The sequence below is a fragment of the Bipolaris victoriae genome (assembly GCF_000527765.1).
Source record: "Bipolaris victoriae FI3 unplaced genomic scaffold scaffold_61, whole genome shotgun sequence".
Taxonomy (NCBI): domain Eukaryota; kingdom Fungi; phylum Ascomycota; class Dothideomycetes; order Pleosporales; family Pleosporaceae; genus Bipolaris; species Bipolaris victoriae.
Genome location: NW_014575331.1, coordinates 33,674 through 54,559, shown reverse-complemented (window position 1 = coordinate 54,559; position 20,886 = coordinate 33,674). Strand labels below are relative to the sequence as shown.

Sequence of the window (20,886 nt, the reverse complement as noted above, 5' to 3'; positions counted from 1 at the left end):
GTTGGATGGTTGTAGACGGGAAGGAAAAGGGAAAAAAAAGGAGAGGGTAGGGATGTGTTGTGTGTGTGTGTGGTATTTACGAGTGTAGGTATCAAGATTCTTGTTTTTCTACATTGCTACTATCCGTTTCTGTTCCTTCTTTCAACTTACTATTCCTCTTTCCTCTTTCCCTTGTTTCTCTTTCTAGAATAGATCTAGACGTCAGATCACTCCCTTGCATTTGGCATCTAAACAAGACTCTTTCCTCTTTTGCTTTTTTTCCATTCTGTCATCTTCAGCACCTCGTGGTTTTCTCTGCTTTGTCTCCTCACGCGGACGGGGCACATGAAGAAGTTGCGACAACAGGTGACCGCGAGGAAACAAGGCTAGCAACAAAGACGTCACTCGGGACTTTTTTCTTACATTTGTACTATTGTTTGTACAACACGAAGGACACTCGAATATATCCCTCTTCTACTATTCGGCAAAACAAACGATTTCGGACTGCAAAGGACAAACTCGGCTGGCTGCACTTTGCTTGTCACACGTTCCACGAGCGCAAACAACAACGATTTCTTGACTCCAACCATCTCGCTGGCACATTCATATTTCCGACTCCCGACCGGGACAAAAGGAAGGAAAAAGAAGGCGGACTCTAACAACTCACATCCACACACTCCAAACCACCAACCATGCTCCTCCTACCAACCCTCCTCCTAACCACCACCACCACCACCACAACCGCCCTCCCCATCTCAAACTCCTGCACCCCAACCAACCTCCTCCAAAACCCCTCCTTCGAATCCAACCCGCAGGACCTGTCCCCCTGGCTCTCCCTAGCCACCGGCTCCTTCTCCTCACGCAGTCTCACACGCGACAACCCCGGGGGCCACAACAGCGCAACCGCGTACCTCGCCTCATGCAACAGCAGTGCAGACATCTTATCTACGCTTACGCTGTCGCAGTCGTATATTGAGGTGGAGGTTGGAAAGGCGGTGGAGTGTTATGCGTGGGTTAGGGCGGCAAGGGGAGGCAAGGCGAAGGCGAGGGTTGAGGTTTTTCTTGATGGGGGGAGTTGTGGGGGTGGGGTTGAGGTCGGGGAGGGAGAGGAGGAGTGGGTGAGGATTGGGGGGAGGGTGGTTGTGCAGGATGTGGGGGCGGGTGGTGTGGGACATACGGTTGCGGTTACGGTACAGGGGTATGGGGCTGAGGGGGATGGAGGATGGAGTGTTGCGATTGATGATGTTGGGGTTGTTGTTGGATGTTGATGTTTTTTTTTTGTTTTCGTCAGAAAGGCTGGGAGTATGGATATCAGGGACGGGGGCCATAAGAGAAGAGAGAAAGGCGTATGGCGCCAAGGATACAGAGGATCAAGTGATACTAATCAGATAGTAATAGACAGACAGCACATGGTATGTATACCATCCTAATAGATATTTCTTGTACCCTTCATTGGGATTTCAACTTCCAGGCGAAACCTTGACATCAGCATAACTCCATAAATGTTGTAGGCGATTGTTGCGTGTGGACTTAATGTTGCTTTGGGTATCTTTTTTTTTCAAAATCAGCATCCCCGGCTGAAAGGGTATGAAGACAGTAAAGCCTATTTTAGGCAGGCAGTCTAGAAATCTATTCGTAAATAATCGTGACAAAAAGACACATGATTGTAAGGCCCCCTTGGTAAGTATAGAATAAATGTGTAACGCCATCGACAAAGCCATGCTCCTCTCTAACCAACAAAGAGCGTTCCCAGTATGTGAGGTGATATCCCAAACGAGGGTGGCATGCTTCGTACGCGATCGTATTGGACGAGGTAGCGGACGTGGTATTCAAAGTCTAGTTCGCGCCCGTCATCCGCAAATGCAAACTGGTATAGGAAATAGCGCTTAGAAAGCACCATATTCTTGATTTGGCGGGAGGTCATAGTTTTCCTCATGGAGACCTTTGAGCGCCTCCTCACCATCTTTGGTAAGGTCCGGCTTTCCGATAGGCGTAACGGCTCCGGTGAAGAATCGCGGCTGCCACTCCTTGTCGGCTGCCTTGCGCTCCGCAGCCTTTTGCCGTTGCTTCTCTTCAATCTCGGTCTTTAGGGTGGTAGCCACGCTATATTGCCTGCCTACTATGGCGTTTGTGACACCCTCCCAGAATTTGAGAGACTCATTGGGAAGTTGCTTCTCAATCGGCGGTACAATCTTGGCGACGGGGTCGAGTGGGTTGAGGTCGATGATGAGGTTCTTCTCCTACTCAAGTGTTAAGAGCCGGCAGCCAAATCCCTATTCAGTGTACTTACGGAGACCTTGGAAAAGGGCTTACTTCCGAGAGTGTAGTAAACCTTGTCTTGCCAGCTGCCCTCTATCCGGCCAAGAACGTCTTTGTCTGAAACATCCTTGATCTTTGTTATGGTGTCGTTATTTGGGTCATACTTGAAGATGACCCCCATGACCTTATTTTGGGACCGACCGAGCCAGCCTTCTTCCTGGTACTCTAGGATGACCTTCAATCCAGTCTTTGGGCAGGTGATGAAGCAGCTGTCAGCGACGGAGACGTTCAAGGAGCCTGTCCGTCCGGTCAGTCGGTTGGCGCCAATTCTAGCAGCGAGCACATACCTCGCAGGATACCTCCCAGGTAAGCTGCTGGGTGGGTGAGCTGGTATTCCTCGTTGTCGCGGTTCTTCAGGGTGATGAAGATCCCCAGGTTGTGAGCACCAGCCGCAACACGCACGCTCGTACCAGTAAACTTTGCGCTTATCTGATCATATCCTCGTGCGCTAATTCCCTTTTCCGGGCAATCGACGTAGAAAGCCGAAACCGGGGGGTGATGTGATGTCTGTTCGGTAAGGTAGGAGACGGTCACCTTCTTACCACTGCCTTTGGTGCTACTGGCAGCGCTTGTGGGAGCCGAGTTGGGCGTCTTGAGTGTGGGATGTGTATCCTCGATTTTCCAGTTACACTGCAAGGGTTAGCAAGCGGCTTCATCCGAAGCTATTCCAGCCACATACCCTAAAGAACTCGCCCAAGGTCGAGTTGTAGGGCTTGCATGGCTTGCCCTTGACGTATTTCTGCGCCAGTGTCAGCCATGTCGGCGGGATTTGTAGTTGCATCATACCAAGTCCTTGGTGAACCAGAAGCGCAGGCATCCCAGCATGCGGCCGAGATCGTCATCTGAGTCTCCGATGCTGCACGAGTCAGTGGTTTCTCTTGGTGGGAGCATGCAAGCTGCACTGACCTGATGAATGTGTCGGGCCTGTCCAAGTAGTGCCAGTACTCTGTTATCCCATCAGATCTTGTATATCGTGACTAAGTATCCAGTCTACATACCCAAGTTTGGTCGGGGCTCGAGGAGTTGTGCGGGAAGAGAGAATCGGACGGCAGCGAGGTCGGAGACGCCAATGAACCTACAAGCAGCAGACAGTCAGCTTTCTGAGGGATCACAGTGGCTAAGCGGTGCAACGTTACCTCCTCAATATACCCAAGAACGTCTTGAACTTGGAACTATCATCGGGAGCCTTTTCTGCGGCGGCGTTTGAAGGAGTAGGCGCCCGGGAATTGTCGCCAGAGTTGAGGGTAGACGCGGGTGCCGAGGCCGACTGGGCCTTCTCAGGGGCGAGGTCCGCCATGGCAGTTTGGCGTGGATATGTATATGTGGTCGTCAAGATGAGTGGTGTCGGGTGGGGATAGAGGCCAGAGCAGTATTGCGGAGAAGGGTCGGGATGTGGTTGGGGGTTTGGTGTTGAGGCGGTGCGCTTTTGCAATGTTCTTAGTGTTAGCGCGCGCGCGGAGGAACTGACTGACGTAGCGCAGCCGATAGCCTTGAACCTTGCTGCAGCGGGGTAGGGGCCTAGCCACCCGTGGAGAAGACGCCACTTGCCCTTGGTGCACTACTCTTGCACCCTCACACCCTCTCTACACACTCGTGCGTATACAGACATACTCTACACTACAACACTCATCATCATCATCACCACCATCATGCTCGCATACCCGGCCTGAACAAGCGCTTTGGTCACACGGTTGCCGGTCCGCTTTGCAGCGCTTGGCGCGCCGTTATCGTCCATCATGCGGTCTGCGGCAAGACGAAACATGCAATAGGGTCATGCACTGTCAGATCGTGCACCCCTTGATTGGATCTACACTCGCCGTCCACCGCCCCCTACCATGTTTCACCGCACTGTGGCGTCTTCAGAGTTCCATGAGGCGTCTGAGGGCTCGCCACACACGTTTCCCACCCATATCCGCTACTCTTCGAGTGATAACGTATCCTGACCTTCAACCTGCCCACATGGGCCTAACGTCTGACCAAAGAGATCGGCAATGCACACCCTCACCCACCCACTAGCACCAGGCGCCCTCGCACAAGTCCCATCAGTCGTCCCAGTCTCGCCAAACCCCAATTTCACACGCCTGCGGAGTGTTGACATACATTTCCACGTCGTACCACTCCTCCACTGGTCCGCTAGGGCCCGATAACCTGTCCAACACAAGCCACACATCCCCCTGCCTACAATCCATCGGATCAATGTCGACGCTCTCGGACCGAACCGTGGCTGAGTCTGCATATTCCCCCTGTTCGCTAGCAATGATGATTCTGCGCTCTGGACCCCGTCCCAGTTCAACGCTCAGCCGCAGCGGGCTGCGCGCTAGCTTGCCCAGATCCATTGCCCGAGGGCTTGTTGCCTTCAAGAACCGCGCAATAATTGTATATGATGCCAACCGATGCAGACGAATTGGTGCTGCCACCTTGTGTACATGTGCGCCAAAACACGCTGGAGCAAGCTTCATCGAGAGCAGCCCTGCTCCGTCCCGCGCTATCGGCGTCAGCCCTACCTGACTGCTGCTGTCGACTCGCAGTGTATAGTCCCCAGTCAGTCCCGCTTCAAATAGCGAACATATAATGGTATAGTATCCCGGCTGAACATCCTTGATCTGGGCAAAAACACATCCACTGCGGTGGTTGCCCGAGTCTGCAAGCACATCCCGGCTTTGTAACCGATACAGCCTCTTCCCGTGTCCAAACGCAAGTTTGACGTGCAAAGGATGTTCGTGATTTGTACTCGTCAGCAGAATCGCTAGCGAGCCGCGTTGGTGCACATGGAGTGAGTATTGAGGATTGTCAAAGTACTTGGGCGAGTCTGTGCTGCCGCCTGCCGTCTGTCTTGTCCAAGCTCCGGTTTGAATCTCTTGTAACGGCAGTCGTTGTGTCGCTGGCTCAAGTGTCATGGGCGTATTGGCAAATGCCGACAGCGAAAATGTGTACTTTGACCGAGGCAAGTCGTCCTGGTCAATCACCACCGTGTACGTCGTGTTGGCATCCATGTCGCTGCGGAGGAGACATTGAGGCGTTGTCACGTAGTCGCTTGATTCTAGGTACGTGTCCTTGATGTAAATCCGCTCTCCATGTCCAGTACAGATATACATGCTCATGTAACCCTTTGGTGCCTCTCCGCTACCGCCAAGTTGAGTGTCATGGCGAACGCTGCCATCGTTGAATACGTCTGAATCTTCCTTTGTGGTTTCTTGTACATCCCGGAAATGGCGGCTCAAAAGAAGCCAGACGGGCCCGGCATCTTTGGATGTAAAGGCAAACTGTGGATTGTTGACTATGCATCCGGCTGGTGTTGACGCATTGATGTCCCACTCGAAATGGATATCTTGACGGTAACGAAAAAGTCCCGGATTCCAGTTGAGATATAGACTCTCAAAATGTTGTATGACCTGCTCAAGCCCTATCCAGAACGTTGTTGGGTGAGGCCGATCTTGTGTCGGAACGCTGTCCCTGTGATAAACCTCTACACTGGTATTGAGCTCTCCGGCAGTAGAGTTATCCATGGCAGCCACGGCAGATGGACGAGGCCCACGCCAACCCTTACCTTCGATCCATGGATTTTTGACGAGCAACAGCCGATCGTGATCCGTCTCCTTCATGTCAAGTATGACATAGCTGTGCTGGCCCTCGAGTCCAAATTCACGCTCTTGCTTAGTTGACATCTTGCCTGTGCCTGCAGTGACCAAAACGTCTCCATACATGAAAGCATTGTAGATGCGCTTCCATAACTGGTCAGGGACTGTCTCCGTTCTGAAAATCAGTTAGCGTGCCTCAGAGCAAGTCTAAGAATATATGTAGCATACTCTTGTAGGAAGACTTGTTCCGGGATCCAGCCAGTCATTGCCCATAGGTCACCACATGAGTTACTACCGGGGAAGTCGTAACCGCCGCGGACTTTCAGATAGGCCTTCTCGAGTAGTGCTGGCCACAACAAGGCTGGGTTGCGGCGGTCGATGACGTGGAGCACCCGGTGGGTTTTTGAAACAGGCAGTCGGTCATCAATGACAACTTTTCTCCAACAACCGTTGAAGTTGAGTCGCACAACGTATTTGCCATTTGACGATGGCACTGGTTTTCCACGCTGTTTATCAAATGGGTATAGTTTGTTGGTGAGAATCTGTAATGGTCAATACCAAACCTCCTATGGGTCTAGAAGACGGACCTGTTCATGGCCACGCTCTGAACGAGCAATACCAGCACATAGACTTGTGACCACCGAACAATCTGTAGCCGCATCCTGTACGAGATCCAGAGGCTTCGAACTGGACATTAAAGGTCCGACACTCTCTGTGCTATCGGAGGATAGAGAAGGCGGTGGTACAGCTTCTTTTGCCCGCAGCCAGTCCAGGAAGAATTGCTGTTGGTAAGGAGAAAGACTAAGCTCACCCATATCGATGAAATCGCCATCTCCATGAAGTGAAGCGAACTCGTCTGCGGATGGCTCCTTGGTCCAGGGTGGGAATTTGAAGCCATTGACCATGGAGGCCTTTAGTAGGATGATTTCCTCCCTCTTAGAGAGTTGCCTGCTTGACACCGGCTCACGCAACCTATATATTTGGGGGTGGGAAGCTGCCGCTCGTGATGAACCGGCTTCACTTACATTGGGTAAAGTTGAGTGAGAAAGTGTGCTGGCAGGATAGGGTTGCGAGGACGACTTTAGACTTGGGTTAGATGCACGATCAATATCAAAAGCGTTACTGGTGCTGATATTGGGGCTATCTTGATACGACGACGCATCGGGTGTTGAGGCAGAGGAGGTTCCATGACGAGAAGAGCTTGACTGTGTAGTAGTGTCTTGGAAAGCCGATGATGAATCTGCTGCTACTGCAACTTGCGTGGCCCACTGGCCAATGTGGCGGCTTTTGGATTCATTTGACTGTGGCTTCGCAGATTGTGTCCACATTCCAGTCTTCTTGATGCGGTCGGCAACATTCATGATTTCGCCACACTGTGCTTTGAGCAGTTTCTTCTCGTCTTGGTTTGACGCCAACTTGAGCGCTTTCATGAGATTCTCAGCTGCGCTAATGGCTAAAGTGAGAGCCTCATCTTTAGTAGCAGCCGTATCCAGTTGAGAGCGGTATTTCTAGAGAGCCGCACATCAGTAAGCGGCGCCGTTCAAGGGTCACTGTTACAGTGGGAGGACTGGCTGCGATGTCACATACGCTTGCAGCAGCTTTGCAAGCCTCAAGCTGAGCGGCCCGGTCTGCCATGATGAAAAGCACAAAACGGAGCAAGGGAGCAGGGGTTTGATCAATACGGCACGGAGAATACGAGATTACCTGTAGTGGGTCATGCCGATAAAGTCACCGGGGGTTGAGGTCAGAGGTAAGCTAGACACGGCGATGGTGTCCTGGTGTTGTTGCCCGGAGAGTTACAAGGTTTAGCGCGACGCACGCTCCTGCCCGAACAAAGTCGCGACTGCCATGTGAGCCAGACACGAACAATTGGCGGTAGGCAAGAGACGACGTCTTTTTTCTCCTTCTCAACCTCTAAAACGATTCACCTTTTTTTACTGTTCTTGTTATAGTGTCTGAACTTACCAACTCCATGTCCAATAAAAGGTTACGCTGCAGACGCCTCTAGTGTGTCGTCATACATGGGCCCGAGCCTGAACCTCGGCCTCTGGGACCTCGGGAGAGGTCAGCCATGCCTGCGACCGCGCTATCACGTTGCGGAGCGTCACAATCGTCCCTTGCCCACTTTTTCTACACCTCCGATGCTGCCATCTTGAATCTTTACTTGGCCGCTCTGCCATGAGATAACTGCAACTACACTCCAACAACACCACCACTTCCCATAACCGATTGCGTGCTCTGTCTGTCAGCACAGTGCTTGAGCCGTCTCTCCGATAACCGCTTCCCACAACCGCTACCATGGGCGGACAGTCCAAAGTAGAGACCCTACCGCCATGGGGTAATGCTGTTGCCGGCGCCGCTGGCGCAGTCATCGCAAACACTCTTGTCTACCCATTGGATTTGTGCGTATCCCTGCCAACGTGCCCTCTTGCTGTCTTGAGGCACACGCTAACGCATTCCCCAGGATCAAGACGCGGTTACAAGTTCAGGTCAAGCGCTCTCCAACCGCAGACGGCGCCAATCCTGCTGATGACGAGCACTACGACAGTGCGCTCGATGCGATACGAAAGGTTTTTGCCCAGGAGGGCTTGTCTGGTCTGTATGCCGGCATGGGAGGTGCGCTGCTCGGCGTAGCCTCCACCAACTTTGCCTACTTTTACTGGTACACGATTGTCCGCACTCTCTACATGTCCAACCGCGCACTGCAAACGCCGCCCGGTACCGCTGTCGAGCTTTCGCTAGGAGCCGTTGCCGGCGCCCTCGCCCAGCTGTTTACTATCCCCGTTGCGGTAGTGACAACGAGGCAGCAGACTATGAGCAAAGCGGAGCGCAAGGGCATGATTGCCACCGCCATGGATGTAATCAACGGTGAAGACGGTTGGACTGGTCTTTGGCGAGGATTGAGGGCGAGTTTGGTTCTGGTCATCAACCCCTCCATCACATACGGTGCCTACCAACGACTGCGCGAGGTCTTGTACCCAGGAAAGAAGAATTTGAAGCCCATGGAGGCTTTTCGTAAGTTATCCTGTTCCTCGCGTTTTTGTGCTTGCGTAGTCCAGACCAAAAAGACTAACACACAACAGTCCTCGGCTCGCTTTCCAAGATGCTCGCAACAATCGCGACACAACCCCTCATTGTCGCAAAAGTCGGCCTGCAGTCAAAACCACCGCCATCCAGGAATGGCAAGCCCTTCAAGTCCTTCACAGAAGTCATGCAATTCATTATCCAGAACGAGGGCGCCATGGCACTATTCAAGGGCATCGGCCCCCAGATTCTTAAGGGCCTGCTCGTCCAAGGTTTCCTCATGATGACCAAGGAGCGCATCGAGCTTTCTTTTATTCTGCTTTTCCGCTACTTCAGACAGGTGCGCGCCCAGAAGCTGCAGAAACTGGCAAACATAGCTGCCGAGAAGGCGGGTCAGGCAGCTCCTGTGCTCATCAAGTAAAGAGGGAGAAAGAGCTCTCCATGTCCGTTGTTAAGAGTTTTATGCAATCATGTCAGGTGTATATATACCCTGGTTTGGCCCTAGTCTTTTTTGTTTTGAATGTGCCACGTTGCGCTGGCGTTTAGATCTGTTTGAGCATACTACGGATTTATATATTATTAGCGGTATAGACCCAACAAACATCTTTTCTTTGGAGATTCACGTGCTTGAACATTAGCTCAGTGATTATGTCTTATGTATAGATGGATATACGATTGACATTCCCAACAGCGTAGACGTGAAAAAAGCTTGGATTAAACACTAAGAAGCGTCACTAAGTGGAGAGATACACCATGTGGTGAGGCGGATTGGCAGTTTGGAGCTTCGGCACCATTCATCTTAAAATCTTTTCGAATTGTTGTTCACACTTTACATTGATAATTAATTACTGTTAGGGTCTACCCAGACATTAGGGGGCTGAAGTGAAAAGATAGTTTGAAAAAAAGGTATGCAACGGGTATAGGCCTAGACTTTATTTTACTGTGAAGAATTCGGCGCTTTGATGATATTGTTTAGGCCTAGAGATTGATGTGGCGTATGCTGATGGCCACCTAGAAGTATCTACAGATGCATGCACACGATTGATTTCTTATGGATAGTACCCTGTGTTCTTTGTCCAGCGCTGCCTCAATATGCTTCATCAGCGCTTTCGCAAAGCTATTTAGGCCTTGATGTAAGAAATTTTCCCTTTGAGTGAACAAGTACCTGCGTGAATCCGAGTGAGTTCTGCAACCACTCGTCTTTCTCTTTGGAGAAGGAATCTTTCTTGCTGTTACTTGTAACTACGAGCAGGGCGTGGTCAAGGTACAGTCGCGAGCGCAGTCGATTTCTGATTTCTGATTTCCAGATTAATTCTATTCTCCAGGCACAGTTCACCTGACAGATTCACTTGTAGATTCGATCCACGACAAGTGTGCTTATGTAAACTCGTGTTACAAGTCTAGTTATAAGAAGTATTCTTCTGCCAGTACCTTCTCGCGCAAATACGACTACACGCCCTACAGAAAATAGAAAAGGCGGAAGAGAAGGCAGATTGTGCATTGCTTCTAACAGCCTTGCCGCTGGTGGAACAGTGTTGCGAACGCGTGGAAGCCCCCCTGGACTGATATATATATCCATCTCAATAGATTTCTGAGCAACGGTAGTAGTTGATACAGCCCCAAGATCCTCCTCCACAGTATTGGGACCGCCACACGCAGTCGTCGCAGTTCAACTCCCAACAATCTTCGTTTCCGTCGCAGGCATGGTCGTTACAGGCTCTCTTTTCCAGTAAAGGAGACACCTCTTTCCCTGGCTTGGATGTCTGCGGCTTTGGTACATACGGCTGGATGAAGTCTGGAACAGCTAGCAACTGTTCCTTGGAGATAACGGTCGTGCCGTCGCTAAATTCATTTGACCAACGATCAGCTCTTATCTGTCATGTTGACGGCATGCGAGGGGCAAGGTAGACTTACACTCCAGTGAAGTGCTCTCGGACACTCTCATCTAAGCGGGTCTTAACATACTCGGCAACTTGATCTTTGTCGAGTTGGATGTAATCGATGACCTTGGTGCGCTCTAGATTCAGGCTACGCAGCACTCCATCATACCCTAGCACTTGAACGCCGTTGCCCTTGGCGAGGCCTTTGATGGCCTCAGATAGCGACTAGAGATGAAGGTTAATATCTGGTTGCGCCGAAGTAGCCACATTTTCGACTTACTCCTTCGTTTGATGTAGCTGTTGCGAGCAAGAAAGCTGCACTAGCAGACAGAAAAAGTGAAAGTCTCATGGTGATAGTCGAGAGTGAAGTCTAGTGAAGTAGTGATTTGCCGGGCGTTTAATAGAGGTTAACCAGCGATTCAGTGATTCAAGGCATCTGCTAGGAGAGCTGGAGTATCGTTTTATACAATCTCGTGTCGTGCAAGAGTGTAGGTATGTTTGGATCCAGTCTATGCTATACTGTGGTGCGAGCCGAATCCGCCTGCAAGAACGTATAGGATCCTAAATGACTAACCAATTGCACCTTATTGTAATATCAACTATCCTGAACAGCTACGCCGTAATACATCATCAATTCTATAGATATGTTCAAACCAATCTCGTGCCGTCCTGGAGCTTATGTTTGGCTATAACCACCTATACTGTACTGCGGCGTAAGCCGAACCCCGCCTTCAAGGGCGTATGGGATTCTGTCCAACTGACTTGTAGATTGTTATATCGATCCTTTGTGCCAAGGGCTACGCCGTAACGTATTAACCGACCTATAAGAATGTTCGAGCAAGCCTTGGGATCTTGGCATGTTCATTGCAATAAGCATTAACACAGTAGGACGCGGCATCGAGAATCATGTAGATTTGATATCAATCTATCTTGTTGGTAGGCTGGCTCGCTTTGCTCGAATATCTCAACATGATCAGAGAGCTACTGATATCAAGGGGTTGATAGATATACCCAGTGAAGCAGACATCGTGCAAACGCTAAGATAAGTTGTCAATACATGTTTAGAGATTCTGGGCATACTTCCAATTGAGGCTGTACAAGATTCTACTATTGAAATCCATCGTTACGTTTGATTACACTGCATACAACCAACCCTTGTCTACTTGTCCGTCACGAGTGAACAGTGATGTAAGCACTGCAGGACAAAATAGGCAGATTGCTTCAACGTGGACGAAGATCAAAATTGCTGGGCATGCCTCCACAAGCTGGCCCCGCTGTTTTGCCACTTCCTTCGCCTTGTCGTACTTTGTCATTGTATCTCTTGATTTCTTCAACGCGCTCGTTCTTGCTACCCCGGGATTCGATTACGCCCGGTGGGGGATGTAACCAATGCCTAATAAGTTAGTCAAACAAGAATTGCAACCATGTATTTATCTGTGAACTACTAACTCTTGTGGAACAGATGTTCCATCGACTCCTCGAAAGCGGTCTTCTACCTCTTGGCTCCACTCCATCCTATAGTCAAGGTACGCCTTGAGCAGTTCTGGAGATAGAGGCTTGGCGTCGTATACTGCGATTGGAGTGGGCTCGTCGAGTGGTGCGGGTAGGAAGTAGAGGATTCGGAGAACGCCGTCCTTGCAGAGGCAGGTGAAGCACTTTCCATCCTCTGGTCTCTTCATGTATTTGATTAGAGAATTGACCATATCCCGAGTCTGCCGGGATGGATTCGCAGGTGCGCTCTCAACAGAAGGATCAGCATCGCTTACTTGCGAGGCTGATTCCTGTGCATACTGTTGGTTCGATGGTGGCTGTTCATTGTCTCCGTGCTGCAAGTCTGCAGAATCATGTGCTATGGGGTCGGACATGATTGGTTCCTTGTTTGTGTAAGAGTAAATGTGACAAGGTCGAGTCCAAGTGGATACTTGGAAGGAGGTGATGGCTGGTGAATGAGTGTTGGATAGGGACTGGATTCGTCGTTTATTTATATTATTGGAGTCATGTGGCTTACTTCCTGATGCCTTGACAACGTCATAAGACTTCAGCCTCCCGTGTCTGGTCATCTGCGGCATTTGCGACTATTGTAGATTACTACTAACTTAGGCAGCCTATCTTGCATCTGTATAACTGAACTTTGCAATACGCCATATGGTATTGATTACAAAGCCACGCCTATTACGCAATAGTGCCGACATGGTAGCAGTGGAGATTTGCCGCTGAACCGGAAGCTGATTGTGCTCGCCACTGTACTGCTTAGAAAGGGCACTAAGATTAACGCACAGGGTGGACGCTTCGACAACGCACTGCAGGCAGCTTCAGCTAAAGGTCACGAGAAGGTGGTTAAAATATTGCTCGATTCCAGAACGAGATGATCATCGCGGGGCAATGGTTACGTGACTTGACCTCCCGCTAAGTGTTGGCATCCTGCCAAGAATGGGAAGCCAGAGAGGACATGACTGGAAGCAATGAGGATACAAGGATGGATAGATTTCATTATTACTATTCTTGTAGTCAACTCATATTTTAATTTCTTACTAGCCACTTTACTTTGCAAGACTGGTACTTGTTAGTTTGTAGAAATATAGATTCGTGTTTGCGAAAACCCATTATTCTCAAGCACACCACTCCGCCGAATTGTTAGACAAAACCCTCATGGCGCTTACACTCATTCCTACTCGCCCTAACTCAGATCGAGCCTATAGGAGTATAAGCACTCAACTCTGTGTAACACTCGTGACCTCCCTCTAAAGCTGCCTTCAGTGCATTGCCGCAGCGTCCAACCTGCGCATTAACGTTAGCGTGGCATATATGACTAGCGTCGGACCGTATTCTTTCCAATACAATATACTATGCTTGTTTCTTGGTAGAAACCATGATGTGTCAGCTATATCTCGAACAAGTTTGTGAAGAAGCGATCTCCGAGTAGTCCGAACCATGAACCTTGTCTCGCCACACAGCGTGTCTCTTCACCTTGGGGATGCACTTTCTCCGTTATATCTGTGTACTACACAGGGGGTGCATATTATCTTTTATTTCTTCCTGAAATAAATGCTAAGAAAACCCACATATATCCCGTTCCCCTTTCTATATTATACAAACCTGGAAGAAAAGAAAAATAAAGGAAGAAGAACCAAGGTCGTTTCTAAGCCTTGGGTTTGGGCACCTTAAACGGATGTGCCTCGGTATTCAAAACCCAGTCATCCAGACTAACAACGCTGGGCTCACTAAATGTAAGATAGAAATATTTTAGCGTCTCCGCCATCCAGAAGCTCTGTTGTTATCATCAGTCAACATACTCAACAAGGCCTTCAAGGTAGCAAGAAAGGGAGGGGAGAGAGGAAGATACAATGAAAAAGGGGAGCATTGAACATACCTCCATACTATCCTCCCTAGGCGGCTGCGGCGCCGAAACATCCACCAACGCCGAATTCCCAATATCCGTATCGGTAGACTTCAAAATCGCATTCCACATATCCCACGCCGCAGCCTGCCACTGCTGCTCACCCGTAACGCGATACATGACGAACACGCTTTCGATAGCCTCGGGGCGGAGGATGTAGCGGCGGTCCTCTATAGATGTGAACCCTGGTGGAAGACGCAAGTTCGCAATGTTCTTCAGTAGATCCTGCTCTTTTTCGGAGGCGGAGGTGCGGGCCATGATACCTTGTTGCCATGCGGATTCGTCCCAGGAGCATGTGGTGGAGGAGGCGCAGGGGAGCAGATGCGATACTTCGGGCATGATGCCTGCGGGGGATGCGCGGTAGGCCCAGACGCATGTGTCGGTGAGCTTGCGAGCAATTTGTAGATGTGTTTCGTTTGAGAAGAGGCGACCGCCGAGGGCGAACATACCGCCCGTGTAACAGGCGAGGTGCTGGAGGACAGGGTCGAGGTGGGGGGTTGAGTCTTCGGAGACGGAGACGAAGCCCGAGACGAGCATGTCGTAGTCTTCTGGGTTGGAGGGGCGGAAGAGGATGTGTTTGGAGGCAGTTTCCATGGCGCTTTCGTACATCTTGTGGTAGGTGGTGTCGAGGCCGCCGAGGAGCATGTATTCTTTGGTCAGATACTCGTATGCGGAGTCGGCCATGCTGCCAAGGGTGAAACTGATATCTTGGGTGAAATCGGCATTTCGTGCATTCACCATCAACGGCCACATGCCAGGAAGCTTCGTTTTGCCCTGTTGGGCGTCTAGAAGCTGGGATATTCTTGCTACTGCATCGTACCATTTTGGGTCGCCTGTCAATTGCGAGAGACGCGTAAACTCCATGGTCATACTTCCAATTTCCGCAAGGAGAACCTGTCCATCTGCTGCTTGGGGCTTGCCCTCACCCCCAGCGCGAAACTGCCATCGCGTAATGGGCATGTGGTTGGGTGTGTCGAAAGCATGGTACAGCATTTCACCCACCTCCTTTGCCTTCTTCAGCAACCGCTCATCGCCGCTGAGTTCAAAAGCCGATAGCAGACCACCCAGGTGCCGGATGTTGGTCTCAAACACATTGACCGTTTCCAAATCCGTGTATCCAAAGTCGATGCGCTCGACATCCTCGACGGCCGACGCGAATTCCTCTTCAAAACCCATGATGTATAGCGTGTCAAGCGCGTCGATGAGCGTGGCGGCCCAGCCTCCAAAGTGGTCCGACACTCCCCCGCTTATGGGACGCACCTCATCGTGCATCCATGCATGGCTGCGGTAGTTCTTCCAGCATTTGAAGAATTGCTTCTTGACTTCTTCTCTCCTCGTTTCGCGGATGTTCTTCGCCGTGGCGTCTTCGGCTCCGAATTTAAACTGGATCTTGGGTAACGCTTTCGGTTCGCCGGCTGGTAGCGGAGTGAACGACTCGATGCGATTGTGGAACGGCACCTTGGCCCAATCAAACGACGGGAACTTTTGTGTCCTTTGCGGCTCGTTTGCGTGTGTATGTTGATCTGGATGTTTATGCTCGTGCTCGTGTTTGTGGTCTTGCTCATGTTCGTGCTCGTGTTCGTGGTGGTCCTGGTCGCCGACTATAACCGCGTTGTCTGGGTCCTCATAAGGTGTCTTGAGACAGTAAAGAAAGTAGATGAGACTAAAGCCCATAAGGACATAGAGAGTGTAGCGCCGCATCAGCGCCATTATGTATTACAATTACCCACGACTCCCACAAGGTGAAGAGAAGGGGGGAATGAGGAGTACGGAGAACGCGCAAGAAGCTGACTCCATCTTACATGGACAGATTGTGGGGAAGCTAATGCCTGCCTCTGGGATGCAGTGTCCCTGCCAAGGCGGTACCCAAGGCGGCGAGCTCAACATCCTTGCCTGGGGCGTCCGCTTAACTACGAGGTCATCCGATAGATACGGGCTAGTCGGTCTGCTATTCGGCATTACGGCACCACATACGAGACATATCGCACTTCGCGCAACCAAAAATTGCTATAGTCCATGGTTTTACGAATAACTATGCAAACCAATAGTCGGCTGTCCACGCAATCATATCTGGCTTGCAAAAATAGCACTCCAAGTTTGGGCCTTAGCAAGCTTACATACATTATACCAGTGCATCTTCCAATTCCTTCTCGGGTACAAACTTATGCGTTGTGACATTAGTGCTAATTTATACCATGTTCCCAAAAACTAGTTACACATTCAGGAAAAGAAGATAAGAAAACATGTCGTGTGCTGTATGTGAGTCCGACGAGTGGGATTAACAAAAGAAACTCCATGTCCTACCCTGTCGGATATGACGCTCTCAAAAGACTGTTGCCCAGAAATTGCTGAGCCGAGGTGATAACTTGAATACTTTGTTATCATGCAAAGCTTCTTAATGACGAAGACGATGATTTTGGTTTGAGGCTAAACGGGCAGCTCTGCAGTGCTTTCAACATATTAAGGACGTTGCTCTCGGATATCTCGGTGTCTTGTTGTTCGCTGGGCTTCGACACACTGTCCGCCGAGTAGACGCTGCTTATACTTCCGCGTAAGCGAGACATAATGGTAGGGAGACTCATGGATTGCTCTTCTTCTCCTGCGAACACAGTAGGAGAACTCGAAGATGATTCGGTTGTTTCAGGCATTTCTTCTTGCCATATCTTGGTTTGTGGGACTGGTGCATCCGCGAGAGTGGGTGGCGCCGTAGTCTCATCAATCTCGGATTTGGAAGCAGGTAGTTTGACATCGAATGGTGCACCGCGGGTGATTGAGCAGCCCAGGGTATGAGTGGCAACAGCTGGCGTGACAAGTACTGGTGCTGGCGGCGGCTCTACAGCTACCTGGAAAGGCACGCTTGGTGTTGAAGCATTACTTGGCTTGCGTTCGGTTGGAAGCACAGTATACGAAAGGAAATCACTCGCAGTCGAAATTACTGAATCTGTTTCAGAGACTGATGTTGTAGGTGATTGTGGTGGTAGAAGCACCGTCGCCTCGTCGCAAGGGCTGAACGGGATTTCCGCTACCTGTTCGCTCAAGTCGGAATCGTCTGGCAGTTGAGGCATATCAACTGGCATACTTGGAGGTGACTCAGGGGCATCTGACATGAATATGAATTGTCTGTAAGACGCTGCTTCCCGTTCGGCCGTTGATGTTGTCCGTCCTTTTTCTGTGGGCTCATTGAGTGTATCAGGCTGCTGGCCAAGTTCAAGAGATTCGCTCAAAACACACTAAACAAGAGTCAGATAGTAAATCAAAGATTGGTCAGCTTACGTACCGAAGGTGTAGAGTGCTGTGAAGTCAGATTTGGGTTCGGAGAAGGTGAGAAAGCCGAGTCAATACGAACAGACTCGGTTGCAAAGAAGCTGTTATGTTTCCAACTCTGAGAAGCCTTGGGTATCTCCAGCCCAAATAAATGCTCATTATCCTCTCCAGTCCAGCTTTTGTGAGAAGGACCTGGTGTTGACGGAGTAACAGAAAGCTCTTCAGATTTCGACAAGATATCGGTGTGGTCCCTAATTGACGAAGCGTTGAGAAAGGCATCTAGCTCGGGTGTGACGGGTGCAAAAGTAGATCGGACTGGTGAGGTTGCGGAAGCCTTCTCTCTATTATCACCCGATTCTTCGGAGCTACCCTTGTTCGCAGCCATCTCCTTCAATTTTCGAATGTCGCTCCTGTACCCCTTGATATCAAGCTTGAACAGGATGATTTCGCGCACATAAAAGTCAATCTCGCGACGCAGCCTTTCGATCTTAGCTTCGGGCGTGTCAGCGACAGTTTCGCCCTCGTTATTAAGCTTCTCTCTCTTCAAATGCTCATGAAGCTTCTCGATCCAACAATCAATATCTGCTCCCTTGGCCAACGACCTAAGCTCTGGCAGAGGCTGTTCTTCCTCGGCAACAAAAAGCTTCATCGCTGTATGTTGTCGGATTTCTGCTTGCAGCAAGACCTTGTGGTACTCGAGCTGCCTCGTCAATGTGTGGATCGCCTCTTCGTTTTCCATGATTGTGGATTCACGGTTAATGACCGCGTTCCGGAGCTGTTCGATCAGCTTGTCGCTTGTGCGAGTTTCTTTCAGAAGCTCGTATTGAAGATCCGATTGGACAGCCACTCTCTTGTGCTCTTGCTCAAGTTGGTTGAGTTTTCGTTGTAGCTCTTCTCGTTTCACTTCCAGTTCAGCTACGTATGCATTCTTCTCAGCAACCTGGGCTTGTAGCTGCTCAGTTTTCGAGGTAGATGCATCCGGCGTGGGGTTTCCCGAGTCGACTGCTTCTGAATTCTTGGCTAGTTCACTAGATGTCTGGGTATCTGTACTAGTTTGGGTACCTGAAGCTGCCCGACTCGTATCCGATGAGATACGTAGCTTGGCGGGAGTGAGGTCGAACGGCGACTTCTTATCCCTCCAATTCGAGAGCTGTTCTTCAGCATCCAATCGTTTGGTATTGGCAATTTCAAGGCGGGCCTCGAGATCGGCAGTGGTGTTTTTTAGAGCATGGATTTTCTCAGTGAGCTTGTCAATGAGCTTGTTGGCGTGCTTTGCTTTCTCTTCCCACTTAACACTTTTTGTTTCCATCAGGCCCAGCGTACTCCTCAGCTTTCGCTCGCTCTCGTTCGACTCATTCAACTTTGCCGTTAGTGAATCAACCTCTTTCTGGAGTGCAGCATTGTCTCGTGCGTATAAGCTAAGTTCTAAATGTAGGTTCTGGGTTGCTGTTTCTAGGCGAGGAGAGGCAAAAAGCTTGCGCTTCAAATTTTCCTAATGAATCTGTTTCAGTATATATATCAAGTGCGTTGTTTTCCAGGCATCATTACCATTTCACGGGCATTTAGTGGAAATGTATCTGAATGTGCCTTGCCCGTCAATATCTCATCAAAAGAGGTGTCTAGGTCTAGAGATTCGAAGTTCGTCGGCTTCTTGACTCCCTCATCGACTGGGACATGTAGCCAGTCACCGCTTGACCCTATATATGCTTAGTCATTAGACTTTGTGTGTGGTATTCCGAATGTACAACACGAAGAGCCCACATTGTCCGGTATCACAAAATGACAATCATATGCGGCCTTTGAGGGCAAGCTTCGTGATGCAACAAGGAAAACCGTACTCACTTCGCTGAAGGCCTTCCTCGTTCATTCGTTCCTTGAGCAGTCGTGCTTGGTTCTCCAGAGAAGCGACTTGCACCGAATGTGAACGTTTGAGCGTCTCCACATGGGACTCATGTGCGGCCCTTAGGTTGTCAAACTGGGCTTGCAACATTGCTATGGTTTGAAGTTGACTAGCGTTAGTCGACTCTAGCTCATGGGCATGTTTGCTGTGTGCTGATGTTGGGCTAGTTTGAGAAGACGTCTGTAAATGATTAGCATGTTTGGGAGCTCAATTACGGCCCTCGAAAGCGTTTGAGAGGGGAATGGTTTCAACATCAATGTTCGTTATACATCGAAGTTCTGGAAAAACTTCCTCGCACGAGACTTTTGTAAGTCTCGCCAACATGCGTGTGAAAGAAAAAGTGAAAGAGACTCACCACTTCTATATAGCCGTGACGCTTTTCAACTCCTTGATCGGAATTTCTACCGTCTCTTTCGACAAGGTCGTTCTTAGTGACGATAGGAAGTGACTTCATCACACTAGACTCTGGAAGTCTCTGCAAGGTAGTGTCGACTAGGGAGTGATTTCGCTGTAATCCTTGAAAACCAGACTGAGTGGCTGCTGTACTGGGAACAGGGATTTTGCTGGGGCGGGTCGTCTTTGTCAAACTGTATCGGGAATTCAGATGCGGGACGCTTCTGGCGTGAGTCAATGTTGGTATAGCCGGCTTTGGTACATCCAAAGTAGCGACCTTCTCACAGGCCGGTTGCATTTTCGGGCGATGGCTCTCATTCTGAAAGTCCTGGACCGATCTTGTCGTGCGAATAGGATCATGATACAACGGATAGCCTTGACCCTGTAAAGGGGTTGATTCCGGCAACTCAGCGGGCAACTCTACCAATGATGGCACCGATGCAGACCGTGGCCTACTTGGAAGGGGTTTGTCCACAAAAGAGTATTTTGAGCATAGCGTATTTATCGATTCTGGTGAATGCAACATGTCATTGACTGCGACATGGAGATTATTGACTGCGCTGGCCAGTGCTGTATCGTACTGAGCAACGCTTGTACTGGATCCATTTTGCTTGCCGTCTGCTGTCGTGGTTACAAGCTTCGATGGCCGCCGTTTCAGCGTATCGAGTAGTCCCGTCCGAGAAGAAGGGTCAACGCCACTGTGGCGTTTAGACCAGGAGAGAACAGGTTTGGCTGGCATTGTGCCGGCCCGGGGCGCAATACAATTAACGAGGAAGTTGTGGAGACATGGATATGAATTGACAGCTTGACGCGCTCGAGTGGCAGTGTTGGGCTGGAGGTGGAAAAGGGATGATACACGAGAGCTCAACAGCAAGGGATCTCATGGAGTCTTGTCCGTGGTTATACTGTCTGTGCAATGCGTCTGAATTATTCATTGCGCCCTGAGTCGTGCCTTGGGGCCCGAACATAGGAGCTACACCATATTCTGAGCACAATGCCTATATGGGCCAAAAGGGCCCGAATCAAGAAGAGATGGCGCCATATCTTGCTTGTCAACATGAATACATGAACACAAGATAGCCGCCCTATAAGGCCGCGGTAGATACACAAGTGTGACGAACGAATGAAGGACATGGCAGAGAAGGATGCACG

General features: G+C 50.1%; 8 protein-coding genes across 8 annotated transcripts; 2 read left to right on the top strand and 6 right to left on the bottom strand.

Annotated features, from left to right (window-relative positions):
• Positions 1–671: 671 nt before the first annotated feature.
• COCVIDRAFT_17380 (hypothetical protein) lies at positions 672–1,247 on the top strand (the record flags this gene model as incomplete). The annotated part of the gene is made up of 1 exon (XM_014699463.1): positions 672–1,247. The coding sequence occupies one exon, from the start codon at positions 672–674 to the stop codon at positions 1,245–1,247; it is 576 nt and encodes a 191-aa protein (XP_014554949.1).
• Positions 1,248–1,865: 618 nt separating this feature from the next.
• On the bottom strand, positions 1,866–3,595 carry COCVIDRAFT_103484 (hypothetical protein; the record flags this gene model as incomplete). Its single annotated transcript, XM_014699488.1, has 8 exons — positions 1,866–2,219; positions 2,270–2,535; positions 2,586–2,928; positions 2,978–3,037; positions 3,085–3,154; positions 3,205–3,244; positions 3,297–3,373; positions 3,435–3,595. 8 exons carry the CDS (start codon positions 3,593–3,595, stop codon positions 1,866–1,868), a joined length of 1,371 nt encoding a protein of 456 aa, XP_014554974.1.
• A 745-nt stretch (positions 3,596–4,340) lies between these two features.
• Positions 4,341–7,511, bottom strand: COCVIDRAFT_103499 (hypothetical protein; the record flags this gene model as incomplete). Its single annotated transcript, XM_014699487.1, has 4 exons — positions 4,341–6,051; positions 6,105–6,418; positions 6,464–7,384; positions 7,464–7,511. 4 exons carry the CDS (start codon positions 7,509–7,511, stop codon positions 4,341–4,343), a joined length of 2,994 nt encoding a protein of 997 aa, XP_014554973.1.
• A 663-nt stretch (positions 7,512–8,174) lies between these two features.
• Positions 8,175–9,321, top strand: COCVIDRAFT_39176 (hypothetical protein; the record flags this gene model as incomplete). The annotated part of the gene is made up of 3 exons (XM_014699486.1): positions 8,175–8,278; positions 8,341–8,891; positions 8,960–9,321. The coding sequence occupies 3 exons, from the start codon at positions 8,175–8,177 to the stop codon at positions 9,319–9,321; spliced, it is 1,017 nt and encodes a 338-aa protein (XP_014554972.1).
• A 1,159-nt stretch (positions 9,322–10,480) lies between these two features.
• On the bottom strand, positions 10,481–11,129 carry COCVIDRAFT_28017 (hypothetical protein; the record flags this gene model as incomplete). The annotated part of the gene is made up of 3 exons (XM_014699485.1): positions 10,481–10,742; positions 10,815–11,005; positions 11,061–11,129. 3 exons carry the CDS (start codon positions 11,127–11,129, stop codon positions 10,481–10,483), a joined length of 522 nt encoding a protein of 173 aa, XP_014554971.1.
• Positions 11,130–12,004: 875 nt separating this feature from the next.
• Positions 12,005–12,489, bottom strand: COCVIDRAFT_54003 (hypothetical protein; the record flags this gene model as incomplete). Its single annotated transcript, XM_014699484.1, has 2 exons — positions 12,005–12,173; positions 12,230–12,489. Coding segments are annotated over 2 exons (429 nt in total), but the record flags the coding sequence as incomplete, so codon positions are not given.
• A 1,430-nt stretch (positions 12,490–13,919) lies between these two features.
• On the bottom strand, positions 13,920–15,887 carry COCVIDRAFT_39174 (glycoside hydrolase family 47 protein; the record flags this gene model as incomplete). Its single annotated transcript, XM_014699483.1, has 2 exons — positions 13,920–14,048; positions 14,151–15,887. The coding sequence occupies 2 exons, from the start codon at positions 15,885–15,887 to the stop codon at positions 13,920–13,922; spliced, it is 1,866 nt and encodes a 621-aa protein (XP_014554969.1).
• Positions 15,888–16,558: 671 nt separating this feature from the next.
• Positions 16,559–20,473, bottom strand: COCVIDRAFT_39173 (hypothetical protein; the record flags this gene model as incomplete). Its single annotated transcript, XM_014699482.1, has 5 exons — positions 16,559–17,407; positions 17,455–18,933; positions 18,990–19,138; positions 19,284–19,521; positions 19,697–20,473. 5 exons carry the CDS (start codon positions 20,471–20,473, stop codon positions 16,559–16,561), a joined length of 3,492 nt encoding a protein of 1,163 aa, XP_014554968.1.
• Positions 20,474–20,886: the final 413 nt, after the last annotated feature.